This window comes from Bufo bufo, chromosome 1, assembly GCF_905171765.1.
Source record: "Bufo bufo chromosome 1, aBufBuf1.1, whole genome shotgun sequence".
NCBI lineage: Eukaryota > Metazoa > Chordata > Amphibia > Anura > Bufonidae > Bufo > Bufo bufo.
In genome coordinates, this window is record NC_053389.1 from 549,698,027 (window position 1) to 549,718,645 (window position 20,619).

Below are 20,619 nucleotides of genomic sequence, written 5' to 3' on the forward strand. Positions count from 1 at the left end.
CTAGAATATCACTTTTCAGTGCAATTGTGGGTGGTGTTCTTATTTATAATTCTTCAGATCTACTATGTAGATACAGTTATTTTGTAGAATGTAAAATCCACCAGACATGGTGGATTTTTTACGGCTGGCCTTTAAAAGTTAAAATCCTCTGTGAACCTCCACAACATTTAGACAACAAAATGGGCATGCTGTAGACATAAAAATGTGAAATTTCGATATTAGGGCAGTATCCTAAAGTGTAGGAAAAGCAGAAATGGGTCCTAGATTTTCCATACATACCCTGGTTTGCTGTACTGATCATAAAAGATTTCCATTAATAGGTTCCAGGTGATGCCTCCATTTATAGAATACTCCAGCAATACTCCTTGATTACGGCTGTGAGGTGTTATTAGACAGCCATACATGAAATAAAACTGAATGAATTCAGCACTAGTAAGGTTCAGATCCACAGTGACTAAGAGGCGACTGCAACCCTACAAAAAAAAAAAAATTATTAAACCTCAGTCAACAATAAAAGCCCTTATCACTCCTTCAAATTTGTTCATTAAATAAACAAAAAATAATGAACAAATTTTTCATAAAAAGCTTTCAAAAAATAGTAAATAAGCAAATATTTTTCATAAAATAGATTTTATTGTGCATACTTTACTTAAAAGCAAAAAACTACACTTATTAGGTGTCCACACGACAGAAGTAACCTGATTAACTAATTTAACAGGCTATCTGCTGTGAAATACAGTATGTACAGTATACGCCATAAAATAACAAAGCAATGTCAAAAATCACTTTTTCTATATGTGTAATGCAAAAAAATATATAAATTACAAAGTAATTCATATATACACTCATACAGCACCAAAGACATGTAATCACTCCTGCATAAAACTTGGCCTCATGCTGCCATGTCAGTGAAAAAATTAAAAAGTTACAGCTTCTTAAATATGAAGAAGCAGAACCTGAAAAAATAGCTGGTTATTAATGGATTAAAGCACAGTTTATGCCAAAATTCACATAAATTAACTATGAAATGTAGGCCAGAGTGTCCTAGATATAGTCTAGAGATCTGGGTGTCTACCTACTACTGGTGCACTAAACAGGTATGACCTGGGGCAAGGACACTGGTGTGGGTCACCATGTTACATTTACAGCATGTATCACTGTTTTGAAAATTATGCCTTTTTCTCTGATGTATAAAAGCATAATTAATATATTTCTGGACCTAAAGGTGTACTCTGGTATACAAAATTTGACTCCTATTAAAAGGATGAAGTACAAAGTAAATATCCTTAATATACATTAATTTAACCAGCATTTACACACCACTTTCTGGCTCTAAATGTAATGTTAGTAGCTCACTGCCCATGGTTACGACCTGTTACTCAGCTTTTCGGTCGGGCATGCTCACTTCCAGCATTAGGAGTTATAGGAGGCTGTAACTGGGAACTAATGTGAGAAGCACAAGAAGGGAGGGGAGACTTGCTCTTCAGCAACCATGGAAATACAGAGGAGGAGAAGAGCTTGGAATTCAATCAGCAATGCATGATGGGAACTGTAGTCTGCAACACAGTGGCTACTGAAGTGAAGCCCACTATTGCTTCACCAAGGAGGAGCACATAGGGAACAGTGTGACACAAAAGGTGAGTATACCTGTTTAGGATGTAAGTGTAATGACCCTGCAGCCTTCTCATCCAAATGCTGGAATACCCATTCAACCACAGCTAATAAGACTTAAAACTAATGCAGACAATATGGGCTATACTAAATATGACAAAACTCACCCCGCTGAAGTGAAGAGCCATTCCTGATGCTACTGCACCGCATACACTGCTGAGTTTGCCACCGCTTACTGTAATCCAGTTCTGACTGGCTGGGGCTCTATTAAAGGTGTCTTTGAGTTGAGTTGGTAAAGACATCTCTGGCTCATCACAGTAAATACCACCCCAGTAGTCATCACACCTGTAAAGCAAAAAGTACCATAACATCCCAAAAGCAATACTGTACATACATGATTTAAAGATGAAATATTCAGAGTAATATCTACAGACATTATGCATAATAACAAAAGTACCACTACCATAAGTGCACAGTTAATGTAGTGTTAATGCAAATGACTGCAGATAGAAGATAAAAGTAACTGATTATGTGTTCAACCTACTGAAGAAGGCGGGTGTGCTCAAGGTTTTTTTCTTTTCTACTCATGCATTCTACTACGCTGATGGTGTTTACAACTGCCACATCTTATTAAGGTGACCATATACATTAGTCTAAAGTTGATCAAAATGGGCGATTTCAACCAAAATGAACATCTGTCAATTGAAAATGAACAAATAACGATCATATTTGCTGACTGTTGCCAGGCTATTATCATTTGAAAAGTAGTTGACCATGTTTAATATTTTCGTCTGATAGTCGGACGAAAGATATTTTGTTCAAAGAAAGATGGTTCGTGAGGATTTTTACTTGAAAGGATCTTCTCAGAAAGATCTTTTGATTATGGAGTAGGGTATTCACCAGGTACTTAGCCAATGGATGTTCCAGGTGTATGGATTCCACTCCAACAAGTGGGGTAATAGAATCAAAAGAGAAAGCTATCCAGCTCCATCTGAATGAAAATTTAAATCTCCTTCTTCTTCATGTATAACATTACCTGTGACTTTTTAATGTTCTTCTTTTTCATTTAGAAGAATTCAACTTTGATTCCGGTGGAGCTGCATTGCTTTCTGTTTTGGTTGCATTTTTTCATATTGTGTCTGGGTCTTGGAGGAAGGAACCATTGATTAAGTTCTTACAATGACCAGTGATACTTACACACAATTCCCTTGTACACAGCGCCCATGTCCACTGCACATATCTACACACCCATCTCCAATGTAGATGTTATCAATAGCCCAGGTTTGCTGCTTATCAAAAGGTGAAGGCTGATTCCAGCGGAACCTTGTAGCCTGAGATCTGAAAATATTAACACTTATCTATAAATAAATATGTATCAAACTTTATGTAGTTGAATTAATAATGGCTTTGATTATTTAATGTAGCAATACACTGTATTACAGACTTATCACCTGCTTGTAGGCCAGTGAGAGTGTTCATTAGCATTACATGTTTCAAAAACATTCACTTGTAAAATAGCAAAGTATAATTTTACCTTCATAGTAATACAAACTAATATCAGTGATATAATGTGCACCCTACAACATTTCTTCAAAAGCTGTGAACACAAATCCACATTTTCTCCCAGTATGATTTGCTGTTTTTCTACCCCGTCACATTCTGTTGCAACTGTCCTTACCAGTCAGACCCTGATGTCATTTGCCATGTATAATCCTGGGATTTTTTCTGCACATGCAGCCACCAAACTAACATCAGTGAATGGTAATGTGCTCTTTTTTGTTTAAGGAAAACCTGTCACTATGACAAAGCAAATTAATATGCAGGCAGCATGTTATAGACCAGGAGGAGCTGCACAGATTGATATATAGTTTTGTAAATAAAGATTCAGCAAAACTTGTATTTCATTAATTTAAATTCCTGCTCATTCTGGGCTTTGAAGTCAAGCAGGAGGTCCTATCAGTGATTGACAACTACAACTGTATACACAGTGATAGAGGGAAGGCTGTCAATCACTGATAGGACCTCCTCCTTGACTTTAAAGCCCAGAATGAGCATGGATATAAATGTATAAATTAGAAGTTTTACTGAATCTTATCCTATGAAACTATGGGAGTCATTTATTTTCCTGGAATACACCCTATATTGACATATTTCAGGCACAGATTGCGGCGCAATGGTTAGTTGTGCCGCAATCTGTGACTTTTCCCCGCTCACGCCTGGTCTAAAAAAGTGGGCGTGGGTAGGGAAGGGGACCGCCGACAGGCCCGTCTGTTTTAGGCGTAGAAAACGGGCTAAATATAAGCCAGCTAGGAAGCTGTGTTACATTTAGAAGTGGCGCTGGATGCGCTGAAGTTATGTAGAACCCGGCACATCTTCATAACTTCGGCAGATCTACCACCATGTATAGGGGTTATTAAGACCGGCGTCTAAAATGCTGGTCTTAATAAATGACCCCCCATATATCAATTTGCTCAGTGACTCCTGCTCTATAATATTCTACCTTTAGCTCAGAGACCATGTTCAATGTGACTGGTTCCCTTTAAGGACTTGACTTGTAACACTATACACTATATAAGAATATCTATTTATCTACAGTATTTGTCTATCTATCTATCTACAGTATCCATCTATCTTTCTATCTATCTACAGTATCCATCTATCTACAGTATCCATCTATCTTTCTATCTACAGTATCCATCTATTTTACATTTAGACAATTTTTTACGTCTAAACCTGGCGTAGAAAACTGTAAATGAGACGGACCTGCCATCCCATCCTCTTCCCCGCCCACGCCACGCCCACTTTTTTTAGACCTGGCGTGAGCGGGGCGAAGTCGCAGATAGCAGTGCCACTATGTGCGCAGGAAATATGCTTAATTTAGGCATATTTTAGCATAGTAAATGACCCCCGAAGTCACTGCTAAGTAAGTGTTGCAGTCAAATTCATATTACTGAAAAGCCCTCTATCAAAATCAATGATTAAAGCTATCCAAAAGTTAAAAATTCAAGACAAATAGAAGTTTGGAATAACTGAATGTTTATATATATATATCACAGGCAATGACATGAATGTCTTTCTGTTCATTCAGTATTTTTGTGTACCTGGTATATTCAGGAAGAGGTAATGTCAACCTGGTCCATTTATTGAATGTGTCAGACACCAAAACTCTTTGAAGTTGATACTTATTACAATCCACGTTGGTTGGAAGACAGTCTTTAAGTACAGAATTCCAGGTGAGACCCAGATCTACTGAATACTCTAGTTCAATGGCTATAAATAAAAGAGAAAGAAGTGAAATTATTACTCATTTACAACAATGAACACCTGTAATAATGGTATACTGTAAGAAAACATGCTAGGGCTACACATCATGCATAGTCATGTCAGATAATTAAATTGTGGTAACATCAGAAATGTGCTTGTCTCGCCACAGACATTGCATGTCACTGCAACCACTGGGTGAAACAAAAGGAATGTGTATAATGTGTCAAATTATAATGTGTAAAAAAGAATGTGTAAAATGTAGTATATGAGTACATGTAGTACAGCAGGAGCATGAACTCACTGCCTGCGGCTCATGCACACCACCTAATTTCAAACTGCAGCATAGAGCAAAAATACATGATGAACTATATAGTCTCATTAACTTTACAATAAAACTTTACAATAAAAAGAAAAAGCATACATACGTATATAAAGAAAACAAAATGATCAAGGTCTTATATAATGGTGTAGAAACTAGAAGAGAGGAATACATAGTTTGTTGATGCTAGGAAGAATTAATAGTAAATAACAGCAGGGGTGGATATGCCCTATGTGCAACCTGTGCAGGGGGCAGTAGGTAAGTGCGCCCAGTACTACCTTGGGCCTTTACCTTAGGCCCTAAGGGGATGAAGTAATGGATTTCATGGATAACAATTACTGGTGGATTCTTAAAGACACTTTAAGAAAAGCTGTCATGCTGAATATAGTGTCCATTCTGTAGGCAGCATGTTACAGAGTAGATGGAGTGGTCCTAATCAGTAAGCATGGGCAGACTGGGAACGTAAAGAGGCCCTGAAAAAAAAAAGTGGACTCATGTTGTAGGAGGGTCCAAATTGACAGAAGGCAGGGCCAATACCTTAGTGTAACACGAAACCACTTACCACAGTGCAGCACAATTACTGCCCTGTGGAAGGCAACACAGTTGAATTCAGCTGAAAGCCAGGTCCATGTACACAGCCGGTGGCATTGAGGGGGGCTCGGGTGGCCACCTGGGCATTGGCCCACTGGGAAATTTTCCTGTAGGGTTTATGACTAGTCCACCTCTGTCAGAAAATGAAACTATCCTTAAGCACAGTCATACAGAGAAGGCTGTCAATCACCATCCACTGCACTCCTAAGCATGGAAAGAGCAGGGATATAAATGTATAAAACTTGCACTGAATCTTTTCCCACAAAACTATATCTCAATCTACCGAGCTCGTCCTTCCCTAAAAAAAAATGCTGTCCACAAATACTATTGCACCTAAAGGCGTTGATTTATGATAGTCTATATATTGTTATAAACTGTATACATATTGGTCTTCTGTGTCAGCTGTTGGAAAACAAATCTGTCATTTGGTAAGTATCTAGGAATATGAGCTGACACTTTCTTTACATGTTTTGCTCCCTTGAAGTTTTCCATACATTTAGGGATGGGGCTGGATGAAATAATACAGCACAGGCATCCAAATGAAAACTCAAAATCATGTAATATTGGTATAACCCGAGGGACTACTACTGTGTCTGCCCCCGGAAAACAGGTCTGTAATTTGGCAAGAGTTTAAGGGCTCATGCACACAACCGTATTTGACATCCGTGTGCATTCCGTATTTTGCGGAACGGAACAGCTGGCTCCTAATAGAACAGTACTATCCTTGTCCGTAATACTGACAATAATAGGACATGTTCTATTTTTTTGCGTAACGGAAATATGGACATACGGAAACGGAATGCACATGGTTAAACTTCAGGTGTTTTTTTTTGCGGACCCATTGAAATGAATAGTTCCGCATACGGTCTGCAAAAAAAACGGAAAGAAAATATGTTTGTGTGCATGAGCCCTAAGAGTATGAGCTAACACTTTTTTTTGCACTTTTTGACATACCGTACATGTTATACATACCTTTAGGAAAAGGACTGGATGAGACTGGGAGACTTTTTAATTTTAATATTTTGTATTTTAAATTACAAAAAATAGCAAAGCCATACAAATAAAAATAAAAAAAATTATGTAATATTAGCTACACTGCTGAATTGGTGCAGAAATAACCTGGGATAACCCAAGGGACTTTCTTTTTTTTAACGGAGACAAGGGTGATTTATGTAGAGTAGTGCTGCAATATTCTTCTAGGTGAAAGGTCAGTTCATAATGACCCCTGAGTTTTAATTATTTATAGTATTTGTAAAAGTAGGCAAGTCTGAAATTCAGACGCATGGAACAGTGCAAAACACCTCTATTTTTTTTATGGGGAAATCGAGCTTTTAACAAAACTGACATTAGGAAAATATTCATTGTAAAAGAGGAAAAATAAGCGACACTAAACACACGTCTCTATTTTGCACATTGCAAGTACAGGCCTTGTAATAGTTGAGTACAACTGAAAATCAATACCTTTTAAGATGTGTCAACTGTTCAAGCAGAAAGTAGGTATTGCCAAATACATTTTATTTGTATACAATTAACCCCCCAACAGTTACATCAAAATTGGGGAAAAAAACTCCCAAAAATGTCACAATTTATTATTTTTTCTTAAATTTTACTGTATGAGACCTTAAACTTTGCAGAACGAGTTGTAGTTTTCACAGAACTCATAAACTTTTATTAATTTTTTGGAGGGGTAAAAAAATACCCTAATCTATTGTTGTACTGCTCCTGAGCAGTGCGGTCCTATGCAGGAGCTTTATTAAAATGAATTGAAAATGACAATTTATGGAGACAGTCAGTGAGAGAATCTTTTCTGACTGATGGAAACCTTTTCCATCTATCAGAAATATATTAGATATTCCTCTATAGTGATAGTTGCTATTATTGAAGTATGTAAAAAATATATAGCCAGAGCAGCAGTCAGCATATTTTAACTAGAGATAGGATATTGACAGTATAAGGACAGTGTTAAATGGGAACTTTATTGATGTTTGTGTGGGACGGGTGCAAATGTTTGGAGTGATTTATCTGATGGTGTGATCCAGATGCTGGTAAATATCTGGGCCATGGCATCAATGAATTGCCCAATTAGTGATTGGGCAGGTTGTGATTAGATGAATATGCTCTTATCTTCCCAGTCCTTTTCCGGGAAAAAATACTCTCATATATAACAATCAAAAAGCAAGTTCAGGGGCAGCACTGCAATAGGTTAGGACATTTTTTTACCCCTCCAAAATAAAATAAAAAAATAAAAGTAAATGGTTCCTATGAACACTACAACTCGTCCCGCAAAATTTAAGGTCTCATACATCATTTTCAGGTTTTTGTTGACTTGATATTGTTTTTGGAGAGGTGAGGTGACAAAAAAAAGCTGTTTTGGCATTATTTTGTTTTTAAAGGCGTTCACTTGATGGGGTAGATCATGTGATATTTTTATAGAGCTGGTCATTACGGACGCGACAATACAAAATTTGTCTATTTTTTTAAAAGTTTTACACAATAAGAGCATTTTTGGGAAAAAAATCTTGTTTTTGTATTGCCATTTTCTTATAGCCATATATATTTTTTTTTCTGGCTATAGTCTTGTGTGAGGGCTCATTTTTGGCGTGATGAGGTGACATTTTTATTAATACCATTTTCGGGTACGTATGACTTTTTGATCGCCTGATATAATTTTTTGGGGAGGTGAAGTGACTAAGGCCTCTTTCACATGAGCGTGTCCGGATGAGGTCCGGATGCGTTGCAGCAACCCCGCACGAGTAGGTACGCAATTGCAGTCAGTTTTGCGCTCCATTGTTCAGTTTTTATCGCGCGGGTCAATGTGTTTTGCACGCGCGTGATAAAAAACTGAATGTGGTACCCAGACCCAAACCCGGGTGTTGTGTAGATTGTATTATTTTCCCTTATAACATGGTTATAAAAGAAAATAATAGCATTCAGAATACAGAATGCATAGTACAATAGGGCTGGAGGGGTCAAAAAAAAATAATTAAATTTAACTCACCATAATCCACTTGTTCGCGCAGCCGGCATCTCTTCTGTCTTCTTCTTTGAGGAATAGGACCTTTGATGACGTCACTGCGCTCATCACATGGTCTATCACATGATCTTTTACCATGGTGATGGATCATGTGCGGACCATGTGATGATCGCAGTGATGTCATCAAAGGTCCTTTTCCTGTGCACAGCAAAGAAGAAGACAGAAAAGAAGCCGGGCTGCGCGATCAAGTGGATTAAGGTGAGTTATATTATTTTTTTGTTATTTTTTAACCCCTCCAGCCCTATTGTACTATGCATTCTGTATTAAGAATGCTATTATTTTCCCTTATAACCATGTTATAAGGGAAAATAATAATGATCGGGTCCCCATCCCGATCGTCTCCTAGCAACCGTGCGTGAAAATCTCACCGCATCCGCACTTTCTTGCCCCATTCACTTCTATGGGGCCTGCGTTGCGTGAAAAACGCTGAATATAGAACATGCTGCGATTTTCACGCAATGCGTGATGCGTGAAAATCACCGCTCGTGTGCACAGCACCATAGAAATGAATGGGTCAGGATTCAGTGCGGGTGCAATGCGTTCACGTCACGCATTGCACCCGTGCGGAATACTCGCTCGTGTGAAAGAGGCCTAAAAGCTAGCTGTTTTTACACCATTCACCTGATAGGATAGATCATGTGATATTTTTATAGAGCACAGCAGCTCCCGTCCCAGCCACCTCAAATGTGCATTGCAGTGGAAACAAGTTGTCTATAATGTGATGAAAAAATGAATGAAGCCAGCAATGGAGGCAATATGGATAATAACAATATATTAGTAAGTGCCTTGTATTAACTTTCTCTACATGATAAATGCAGTTTGCTGAAATGTGACAACCCCGTTAAGGAATTACTGTCTTACAAAATTATTATTTTTTTTACTGTAATTTATTAGTATGCTCCTGCATGTTAATACATTATGATCTGTGTCTTTAAGGCACAGACTGTGGTTAGGACAACAGTTGTGTGCCCTAACAGCAGGATTAGGCCTCTTTCACACTGGCGTTGCTGGAAAATGTGTGGGTGCGTTACGGGAACACCCGTGATTTTTCTGCGCGAGTGCAAAACATTGTAATGCGTTTTGCACTCGCGTGAGAAAAATCGCGCATGTTTGGTACCCAAACCCGAACTTCTTCACAAAAGTTCGGGCTTGGGTTAGGTGTTCTGTAGATTGTATTATTTCCCCTTATAACATAGTTATAAGGGAAAATAATAGCATTCTGAACACAGAATGCATAGCAAAATAGCGCTGGAGGGGTTAAAAAAAAAAAAATATAATAATTTAACTCACCTTAGTCCACTTGATCGCGATGCCCGGCATCTCCTTCTGTCTCCTTTATTGAACAGGACCTGTGGTGAGCATTCATTACAGGTCAAGGACCTGTGGTGACGTCACTCCGGTCATCACATGATCCATCACATGATCCATCACCATGGTAAATTTTTTATTTTTTTTTAACCCCTCCAGCGCTATTTTACTATGCATTCTGTATTCAGAATGCAATTATTTTCCCTTATAACCATGTTATAAGGGAAAATAATAATGATCGGGTCTCCATCCCGATCGTCTCCTAGCAACCGTGCGTGAAAATCGCACCGCATCCTCACTTGCTTGCGGATGCTTGCGATTTTCACACAACCCCATTCACTTCTATGGGGCCTGCATTGCGTGAAAAACAGAATATAGAGCATGCTGCAATTTTCACGCAACGCACAAGTGATGCGTGAAAATCACCGCTCATGTGAACAGTCCCATAGAAATGAATGGGTCGGTATTCAGTGCGGGTGCAATGCATTCAACTCACGCATCGCATCCGCGCGGAATACTCGCCCGTGTCAAAGGGGCCTTACTGAACTTACAGTTCTGGGGTCCCTTCTAGGCCATCAAGGCTGACTGCAGAGGGCTTACGCAGCCTCTAATCTGATCAAAGGGACCCAGAGGGGGAGATCCCCTTTGATCATGTTGCTGTCACAGATTGCGGCAATCAAAAGGTTAACAGTTGGGACTGAAGCTACCTATGATCCTGGCTACAGAGCAAAAGGTTGCTTTAAAAAGTACTGTTAGTTACAGTTCATTCGTAGTGTAGGTATGCTCACAGAAGTGCTCAGCTCCCTCTAAAACAGCGATGACAAAAGATAGAAGGTGGTCCTTAAGGGGTTAAACAAGACCAAGTAGACCAGTGCTAAGTGGGCTACATGGAAATATACAGCCTTTGGAATCCTGGTCAGGAGTAAAAGATGCAGGTATAAGCATCCCTTACTGTGTGTGTGTGTGTGTGTGTGTTGGGGGGGGGGGGGGGGTAAATGGCACGGTCTTTAAAGGGTTTCTGTCACCCCGCAAAACTCTTCTTTTTTTTTTTTTGGATAGTTGGATTCCTCATAGTGCGATATAGGAGAATATAATGCTCTTACTTACTTTCATGCGGCCGATTCTTTATAAAACAAACTTTTATAATATGTAAATGAGGGCTCTACCAGCAAGTAGGGCGTCTACTTGCTGGTAGCTGCTGCAGAAATCCGCCCCCTCGCCGTGTTGATTGACAGGGCCAGCCGTGATCTCCTCCTCCGGCCGGCCCTGTCAGTAATTCAAAAATCGCGCGCCTCGCGTCATTCGGCGCAGGCGCTCTGAGATGAGAAGGCTCGTCTCCTCAGCACTCCCTCAGTGCGCCTGCGCCGATGACGTCTTCTCTTTCGGTGATGTCATCGGCGCAGGCGCACTGAGGGAGTGCTGAGGATACGAGCCTCCTCATCTCAGAGCGCCTGCGCCGAATGACGCGAGGCGCGCGATTTTTGAATTACTGACAGGGCCAGCCGGAGGAGGAGATCACGGCTGGCCCTGTCAATCAACACGGCGAGGGGGCGGATTTCTGCAGCAGCTACCAGCAAGTAGACGCCCTACTTGCTGGTAGAGCCCTCATTTACATATTATAAAAGTTTGTTTTATAAAGAATCGGCCGCATGAAAGTAAGTAAGAGCATTATATTCTCCTATATCGCACTATGAGGAATCTAACTATCCTGCGCCGATGACGTCTTCTCTTTCGGTGATGTCATCGGCGCAGGCGCACTGAGGGAGTGCTGAGGATACGAGCCTCCTCATCTCAGAGCGCCTGCGCCGAATGACGCGAGGCGCGCGATTTTTGAATTACTGACAGGGCCAGCCGGAGGAGGAGATCACGGCTGGCCCTGTCAATCAACACGGCGAGGGGGCGGATTTCTGCAGCAGCTACCAGCAAGTAGACGCCCTACTTGCTGGTAGAGCCCTCATTTACATATTATAAAAGTTTGTTTTATAAAGAATCGGCCGCATGAAAGTAAGTAAGAGCATTATATTCTCCTATATCGCACTATGAGGAATCTAACTATCCAAAAAAAAAAAAAAGAGTTTTGCGGGGTGACAGAAACCCTTTAAGTGGTTAAACATTTATTTTGGGGGAGAGGGGTCAAAGTAGTAATTAGCAGATAATGGCCTTATGGGACTATTTCTATGAACTTGATATGTGGGATAACACATTTAAAGAGGCATATAGCCTGGTAGGGCCGACGATGGAGACAAAAACCATACCTTTATTTCTCATGTAGTAGGTCCGGTTAGGCAGAAAAAGCAACTTAAAAAAATATGCTAATGAGGAATTCAAGCACTCGGAGGTGGGCTTATGCCTCCGAGCACTGCTTCTGTGACGCCCCCGTTCATTGCTAATGCCGGCCTTCTGCACCTAATCACACCCACATATCTTTTGATTGAGATCCCGCGCCTGTGCACTTGCACACATATTTTCCATTCTTCCAGGCTTGTGTGTGACTGCACGTGCGCACTAGACATACACACAAGCCTGGAAGAATGGAAAATATCCAAGAAGCGAGTGCCCAGGAACGGGATCTCAGAACTAGACCGATAGGTCTAGCGCTGTCAATCAATGGACATGGGGGTGTGATTAGGTGCGGAAGGCCGGAATTAGCAATGAACGGGGGAGTCACAGAACCAGTGCTCGGAAGGCATAAGCCCGCCTCCGAGTGCTTGAATTCCTCATTAGCATATTTTTAAAAGTTGCTGTTTCTGCCTAACCGGAACAACTACATGAGAAATAGAGGTATGGTTTTTGTCTCCATTGTCGGCCCTACCTGTCTATATGCCTGGTCAGCGCCCGCGCGGTGTCCTGGCAACAGCCTCAGCGAACGAAGCGCGCATGCACCAGCTGTCTGCGCACTTCGCCTGCGGGCGCTGACCAGTAGATTTAGGGCGCATGCGCGAGATTACGGCGCACCATCGGCGATGAGAGGAGTGCATAATTAGCAGTGGGGCGGCGCTGGGCTACGAGATAAGGCGCGCGGCTGGGCACAAACGGCCGGAGGGACAGCCCTTGGGCACGCTAGTAAGGTAATTAGCATATTAATAAAACCGATTTTTATCCAAAATGAAAGGACAGGTGGGGGTAAAACTAGTATATTTTTAATTAGATAATGGAGACAGAGGATGATATGAACAGCTCCATATCGAAAATCTTGATGACAGAATCCCTTTAAGATAAGGATCCACATGCCACAAATTTTATTTTATAGCACAAGAATTTTTCTGGAAACAGAATAACATATTATAAATGGAGTTGCTTTCATAAATTGAGAGGTCTGGGGAATGTGCCAAACAAAAAGAGGTGTAGCTGCATAGCTCTCACACAGAGCACTACTATAGAAAATCTATAGAAAATTGAAGAGGTTGGCTGTGGTTACAATAACTTTTTTTTTTTTTAATCAGATTGTTTTTATTAATTACATGTCACAAAGAATAAAAACAACATACATTTAAAATATGTCAGAGAGTAAGGCCTAGTTCACACGAACGTGTGTGATCCGTGGCCGTATTGGTGCCCGCAAATCGCGGGCCGCAATACATGGCCACAGTTCTGTGTGTATTCCGCATCACGGATGCGGACCCATTCACTTCAATGTGTCCGCAAATCTGGAATCGCGGAACGGCCGCACGGGACAGGACCCCTCAGAAGCATTACGGAGTGCTTCCGTGGGGTTACGTCCCGTACTTCTGTAGAACATCTCCTATCTTTTAGCGGAACGGGCAGATCGCGGACCCATTAAAGTGAATGGGTCCGAGATCCGATGCGGCTAACCTACGGCCGGCGATCGTGCACAGGCACGGGTCACACACGTTTGTGTGAACTCGGCCTAGGTCCCAATTATACAGTGTACATGCATGTTGACAGATACATATATGACATGATTCTTTCTTTTCTTTGAACTCCGAACCCTAACCAATCCCCCTATTTCGGTATCAGCTGCATCTTTCTCGTATACAAGCATATTGTTAATTTTACATTGGGTGTCTCTGGGTGTCGGGGGGGATCAGCCTGAATCCAATGTAGAGCTATCAATTTCCTAGCCACATATAGCAAGCGGCCTATAGCCACCTTAAGCGTGTTTTCTGTTCCCAATTCTGACACATAACCTAAGATGCACACCTTGGGGTCCCATGGTATTCGTACTATGTAGGCTTTCTGTATGACATCAATCACCTTATCCCAGAAAGTAGTTATAACTGGACACTGCCATAACATGTGTATCAGATCTGCAGATTCCATAGAACATCTAGGACATTTAGCATCTGATCTTATGCCCATCCCATGTAAGAAAACCGGTGTACACTCTATGAATAATAAATAATTGTGATAGTTTTCCACTTTCACTCAAAGAGGAAAGAGGTACCACTTCTAGTATATCAGACAATAGATTTTTCTAAATTACGCCTATGTCTTGTTTCCATTTTTGCATCCTGGTCAATGTGCCTCTAGGTATTTGTCAAGCAACAACCTATATACCATGGATATCAACCCTCTCCTCTCTCCTCCCGAAACTATAAAGTGTAATGCTGTATCCCGCTGTGACACCATAAGACCATTCTTGATCATAGTGTTATAGGCATGTCGGCATTTGTAGATATTGATAGAAACAACATCTAGGAATGCCATAGACCTCCTGGAAGCTAGTAAAAGCTCTGAACACTCCACCCTTCAGGAGGTGTCCCATTCTGGTCACTCCCCTCTCCTTCCGTTCATCAAACCCTGTCAGCGATTCGAATTCAGACAAAACTGGGTTACGCCATATTGGGGCATATTCTGTAATCCCAGAAACCCCTCTTAAAGGGAACCTGTCACCGGGATTTTGTGTATAGAGCTGCGGACATGGGTTTCTAGATGGCTGCTAGCACATCCGCAATACCCAGTCCCCATAGCTCTGTGTGCTTTTATTGTGTAAAAAAAACGATTTGATACATATGCAAATTAACCTGAGATGAGTCCTGTCCCTGATATGAGTCAGGGACAGGACTATGGGGACTGGATATTACGGATGTGCTAGCGGCCATCTAGCAACCCATGTCCTCAGCTCTATACACAAAATCCTGGTGACAGGTTCCCTTTAAGTGTTTGATATTGCACCAAACCGAATGCATTGTATGTCGTATGGGAATTTCTGACCTCCCATCTAGTCCCTCTAATAACATCATTAGATCCCTGCCTTTCAGATGATGTCTAAGAATCTGGCTAGTTATATCCATAGACCCCAACTCTACCCATCCTTGAAAGTGTTGACTTTGGGCCGCCAGAAAGTATACCTATGGATTGGGAACTGCCAGGTGTCCCTCTGTTTTACAATACTGCAAGGTCTCAAATTTTATTCTAGGTTGTCCTTTGCGCCATATCAAATCCCTAAATATCGAGTTAATTCTGTTAAACCTGTCCCATGGCAGCCAGACCAGGGCATTATGGAGAACATATAAAAGCTGCGGCATCAATACCATCTTAAGAAGGTTCGTCCTCCCCACCACTGACAAGTAAAGCTTAAACCAGGCCTTAAATTTAGTTACTAGCGGCGTAAGATTTAATTCCTCAAAATCCTTAATTTTAGGGGATATGTTAATACCTAAATATTTAAATGTCTCTATACATGGGATATTTCTGTCAGTTATCACTGTTGATCTTGGCTGACCATCTATGAGCATTAGCGCAGATTTATGCCAGTTAATTGTTAAACCAGACAACTTCCCAAACCTATCAATAAGAGACATTACAGCAACTAGTGATGTAGATGTGTCACCCAAAAACATCAGGGTATCGTCTGCATACATCGCCACCTTATTGTGTACTGTACCATACCATACCGAAATCCCTGTATAGAACTAGACTTACGCACTGCAGCAGCCAATGGCCAGAGCAAACGCCAGAGCAAACAACAACAGCGACAGAGGGCATCCCTGCCGAGCACCCAGTTGTAATTGAAATCTCATGGACATGCCCCAATTTTCCCTGATTCTTGCCTTTGGGCTTGAGTAAAGTACTTTCACCCAGGATATACATTTTTGCCCAAATCCCATTTGGTTAAGCGCACACCACAAAAACTGCCATTCGACACTATCAAAGGCCTTGGCCGCATCCAATGTATTTATCCTGCTAACTATATAGAGCGGATGAGATTTAATATATGTGACAATCTCAGTGTATATTAATTTTAGGATATATTGTATTTTAATCGGTATTCTGTATTTTATGTGAGATTTTATTATATAAATATTCTACTATAGACATACCAGCTGGTGAGTGCCTGTTTTTATTTTTCCTTTGCAATTGAGGTACATTTGTTACATTGGATGAATAGGTGAAACATCCAAAAAACAGAGCACCTTAACCACATTAACAGACACGGGTGAGCCACGATATAATTATATTCTATTTTTAAAAATTATCTAATATCTGAATCCAAGCATGATGTTTTTGAGGAATATAAAGAGGAATAAAAAACCTCAAGGATTTCCAAAATACTACTAGTATCTTGTCTAAGCTTTCCTTCCGAATCCATTAGTCCCATAATACAAGTAGAACCCTGCTGTGCTTTGGCTATCATAGAGAGCATGTGCACCACTCTTTCCCCTTCTTCAACAAACTTCTGTTTGTAAAAGAGGCGGTTCCTCTCCGTTGCTTGAAGGAGATGACATCTCAGCTCCTCCTGCGCAGCTTGCAATCCCTATCCATTTTCTATTGACGGAACCTGAGTAAAAGTTACCTCCGCAGCCTGCATTCTTGCATGCATTCGGATATCTACCTCCCTAGACCTAGGTTTAATCCTACTGATGGATTTAATTAATATCCCTCTCAGATAGGCTTTCATGGCCTCCCATACTGTATGTATTGAGGATGAACCCACATTAATATCAAAGTATTCCTGTAGCGCAGCCTTCACATCCTCCATTTCTCCCATGATTGTCAACCAAAAGGCATTAAGTCTCCAGACTCTGGGCCCCTGCCTGGCATTCTCCGACAGGTCCAACTCAACATGCAGTGGTGAGTGATCTGACAGAGTTCTAGGTAAGTATTCAGACATGTGCACTAATGGGTTCATGAGTGAGTTTGCCAATCCCATATCTATTCTAGAGAGAGACCTATAGGTAGATGAACAGCAAGAATACCTTTTTTCCCCAGGATGGGCTTCCCTCCATACATCCGCCAGTCCCACTTCTCGTATCAATCTACCAAAAGGGGTTTCCATGAGACTCCAAACTCCTGATGGCACCTTGCATCTATCCATTTCTTCATTCACTACTCTATTAAAGTCCCCAACAGTCCCGGGACATCTGGATATTCTGTCATGAACTCCAACACCATTCGCAGAGGTATCGAAGTGTACGGCAGAGGAATATAGATAGTCACCAACACCATCCTTACACCATTTATCACACAGTATATGCATATAAACCTGCCTTCCAAATCCACAAGCTCTCTCAGACATTCAAAACAAATGTTTTTATTGACAAATACGCTAACTCCCATGGAATGTGCGGAAAAGACCGAGTGCACAGAATAGCCGACCCAAGATTTCTGAAGCAATTTTACTCTTGATCTTGTCATATGCGTTTCCTGTAGGCAAAAAATGGCCAGCTGATATCTCGATAAGTACTGAAAAATACTATGTCTTTTGGTCTCCTCCGCCATTCCCTGCACATTCCAGCTAAGCACCCTAGTCAGAGACGCCATCCCAATTGTTCAGTTTACACGAATATCTAACAGTCATTCCCATAATCCTATCGCTGTAATGTACCCCCGTAAATATTAGCATGCTGATACCGGAAAAAACCCTGCCATCCAACCCCCCACCCCCCTGTAAAGAAACTAAGATACATTCGGATTTAGCAGTAATACTTTCATAGGGCTAACAAAACAAAACTAGCCCAACAGTCTTTGCAGACGACATCTAGTACTCACGCTCCTATAGAGTCCCTAGCAACAGGCCCGAGAAGTCCATTCTGATTCCACAACTGCCACTTTATTAGACTTAACCCCTCATAGTGGGTTTAGATTTTATCCACCCAGTAGGTAAAGGCTTCAAGTGTTCACATGAAAGTGTCTTTCATTCTTATCCAACCATTGTAGTACAGAATCCGGGTCTTCAAAGAACAGCGTAGATCCTAAAGCTACTACCAGCAGCTTGGCTGGAAACATCATATAATATTAGACTTACAATCCAATGAGTCTTCTTTTTATATCCACAAAGCGAGCCCTTTTCTTCTGTACTTCTGATGAATAATCAGGGAATATAGAGATCTTTATCTTATTGATCGTGAGCTCTGCATGGTAACTGGATTTTTTTACGTATGGCGTCTCTGTCCTTGTAATGCAAAATCTTTGCAAGGATCGGACGATGTGGGTGTCCAGGCAGTAACGGTCTAGTAGGAACTCGATGCGCACACTCAATGGCATATAAAGAAGAGAGGCCTTTATCTTGGAACTTTTCAGCTAGCCATTTTTCAACAAATTCTGTGGGATTTAATCCTTCTACCATTTCTAGTACCCCCACAAGCCTAATGTTATTCCGGCGCGACCGGTTTTCTAGGTCATCTGCTTTGGCGTATAGCGCCGCTTTATCTTTTGCGGTTATTTTGGCAGTTTTCTGGAGCAGTTTAGCGCCATCCTATAATTCCGACAGCCTGCGCTCCACCTCAGTAGTGCGCTCCGCCACTTTGTGTAAATCATGACATATTATAGAAATGTTCTCTTTAAGGCTCCCAAATTGTAGATTTATGCTCGAGTGTGGAATTGCAGCTTGCTATTGTTGCCATTATATCTTTCAAGGTTGGCTCTGCATTTTCATCCCCCTGACTCTGCTCCTTATGGACTGTGCTATTGTACTTTCTTGAAGCTATCTGTGGCCCCTGGTCTGGCTGTTCCTCTTCTGAGGAATTTTCATTATCATCTGAGGCTGAGCGTGTATCCTCTGAACCTCCCCACCTCTCCTGCATGCTCCTTAGAGGTTTATACACAAACTTCTCAAGCTGCGCTATCTCCTGGCGTGCTGCTGCCGGCATACTTCCGTCCTCCTCCTCCCCGGCGCCATGTTGGGCCCGCTCGTCCCGCTCTGGTTTCAGCAGGGTTTTACCTTTTTTTCGTCTTGTAGGTGGTTGGGGTAGGTGATCCGCACCTCTGTGTTGTTAGAGGGATCTATAAGTTGTGTCAAGCGGCGATGCTGGTAGCTGGGACAGGCTGAAGATCAGGGTCTCGGCCGGAGCTCCTGAGACGCACGTCTCACTCCATGTGCCATCAGTAACTTTTAACATAGAAAATTCTATCATCTTTTTTGTAAGCCGTTTTTATTTTCATCTTAACATCTTAACAAGTCCGGCGATGCACAGGTGAGCCCTCACCTGTGCCTGTGCCGCGAGCCGGTCTGAAACAAATGCGGTCACCGGGAGCAGGCAGTTCCGAGAACAGCCCGATAAATGCCCCCGGCGGCTGTTCTCGGAACTGCCTGCTCCCGGTGACCACATTTGTTTCAGATTGGCTCGCGGCACAGGAACAGGTGAGGGCTTACCTGTGCATCGCCAGACTTGTGAGTTAAGATGGCAGCCCGCATGTGTTCGTTGGCAAACACTGCGAACTGGCCATCACTGATCATCACTATCATATCTATCGCATTACTGATTAATGCAAAGTTTGTTGCAAGTGCAGTGACCACTTAAAGGGCTTCTGTCAGCCCACTAAACCGTTTTTTTTTTTTTGTTTACTAATAATCCCTATACTGCGAGCTCTGCATACATAAGTTAAATAATCATTTTGGTTCAGTAGAATTTGATAAAAAGCAATTTTTAAAATATGCTAATTACCTTGCTACCAGCAAGTAGGGCGGCTACTTGCTGGTAGCAGCCGCATCCCCCGATCCTAATGACGCCCCCTCCGCATTGTGATTGACAGGGCCAGGGAACGGAATCGTTCTCTGCTGGCCCTGCCTGTTAGCATTCAAAATCTGGCGCCTGCGCCGCGGCCGTACCTATCTTCAATCTGCGCAGGCGCACTGAGAGGCGGCCGCTCGCTCCTCAATGCGCCTGCGCCGGGTGTAGATGTGACGTCATCGGCGCAGGCGCATTGAGGATGGAGCGGCCGAGTAAGTGGCCGCCTCTCAGTGCGCCTGCGCAGATTGAAGATAGGTACGGCCGCGGCGCAGGCGCCAGATTTTGAATGCTAACAGGCAGGGCCAGCAGTGAACGATTCCGTTCCCTGGCCCTGTCAATCACAATGCGGAGGGGGCGTCATTAGGATCAGGGGATGCGGCTGCTACCAGCAAGTAGCCGCCCTACTTGCTGGTAGCAAGGTAATTAGCATATTTTAAAAATAGCTTTTTATCAAATTCTACTGAACCAAAATGATTATTTAACTTATGTACGCAGAGCTCGCAGTATAGGGATTATTAGTAAACAAAAAAACAAAAACGGTTTAGTGGGCTGACAGAAGCCCTTTAACATAGAAACCT

At 41.8% G+C, this 20,619-nt stretch overlaps 1 protein-coding gene across 2 annotated transcripts in view; it reads right to left on the bottom strand.

Annotated features, from left to right (window-relative positions):
* Positions 1-20,619, bottom strand: part of RELN (reelin) — an 841,105-nt gene that overhangs the window by 85,871 nt on the left and 734,615 nt on the right. For both annotated transcript variants that reach the window (XM_040412563.1, XM_040412554.1), the window contains exons 46-49: positions 4,713-4,881; positions 2,809-2,949; positions 1,779-1,956; positions 280-473 (exon numbers count right to left, since the gene is read on the bottom strand). In XM_040412563.1, coding sequence (XP_040268497.1) covers positions 280-473; positions 1,779-1,956; positions 2,809-2,949; positions 4,713-4,881 — 682 coding nt within the window. The remainder of the gene's footprint in view (positions 1-279; positions 474-1,778; positions 1,957-2,808; positions 2,950-4,712; positions 4,882-20,619) is intronic.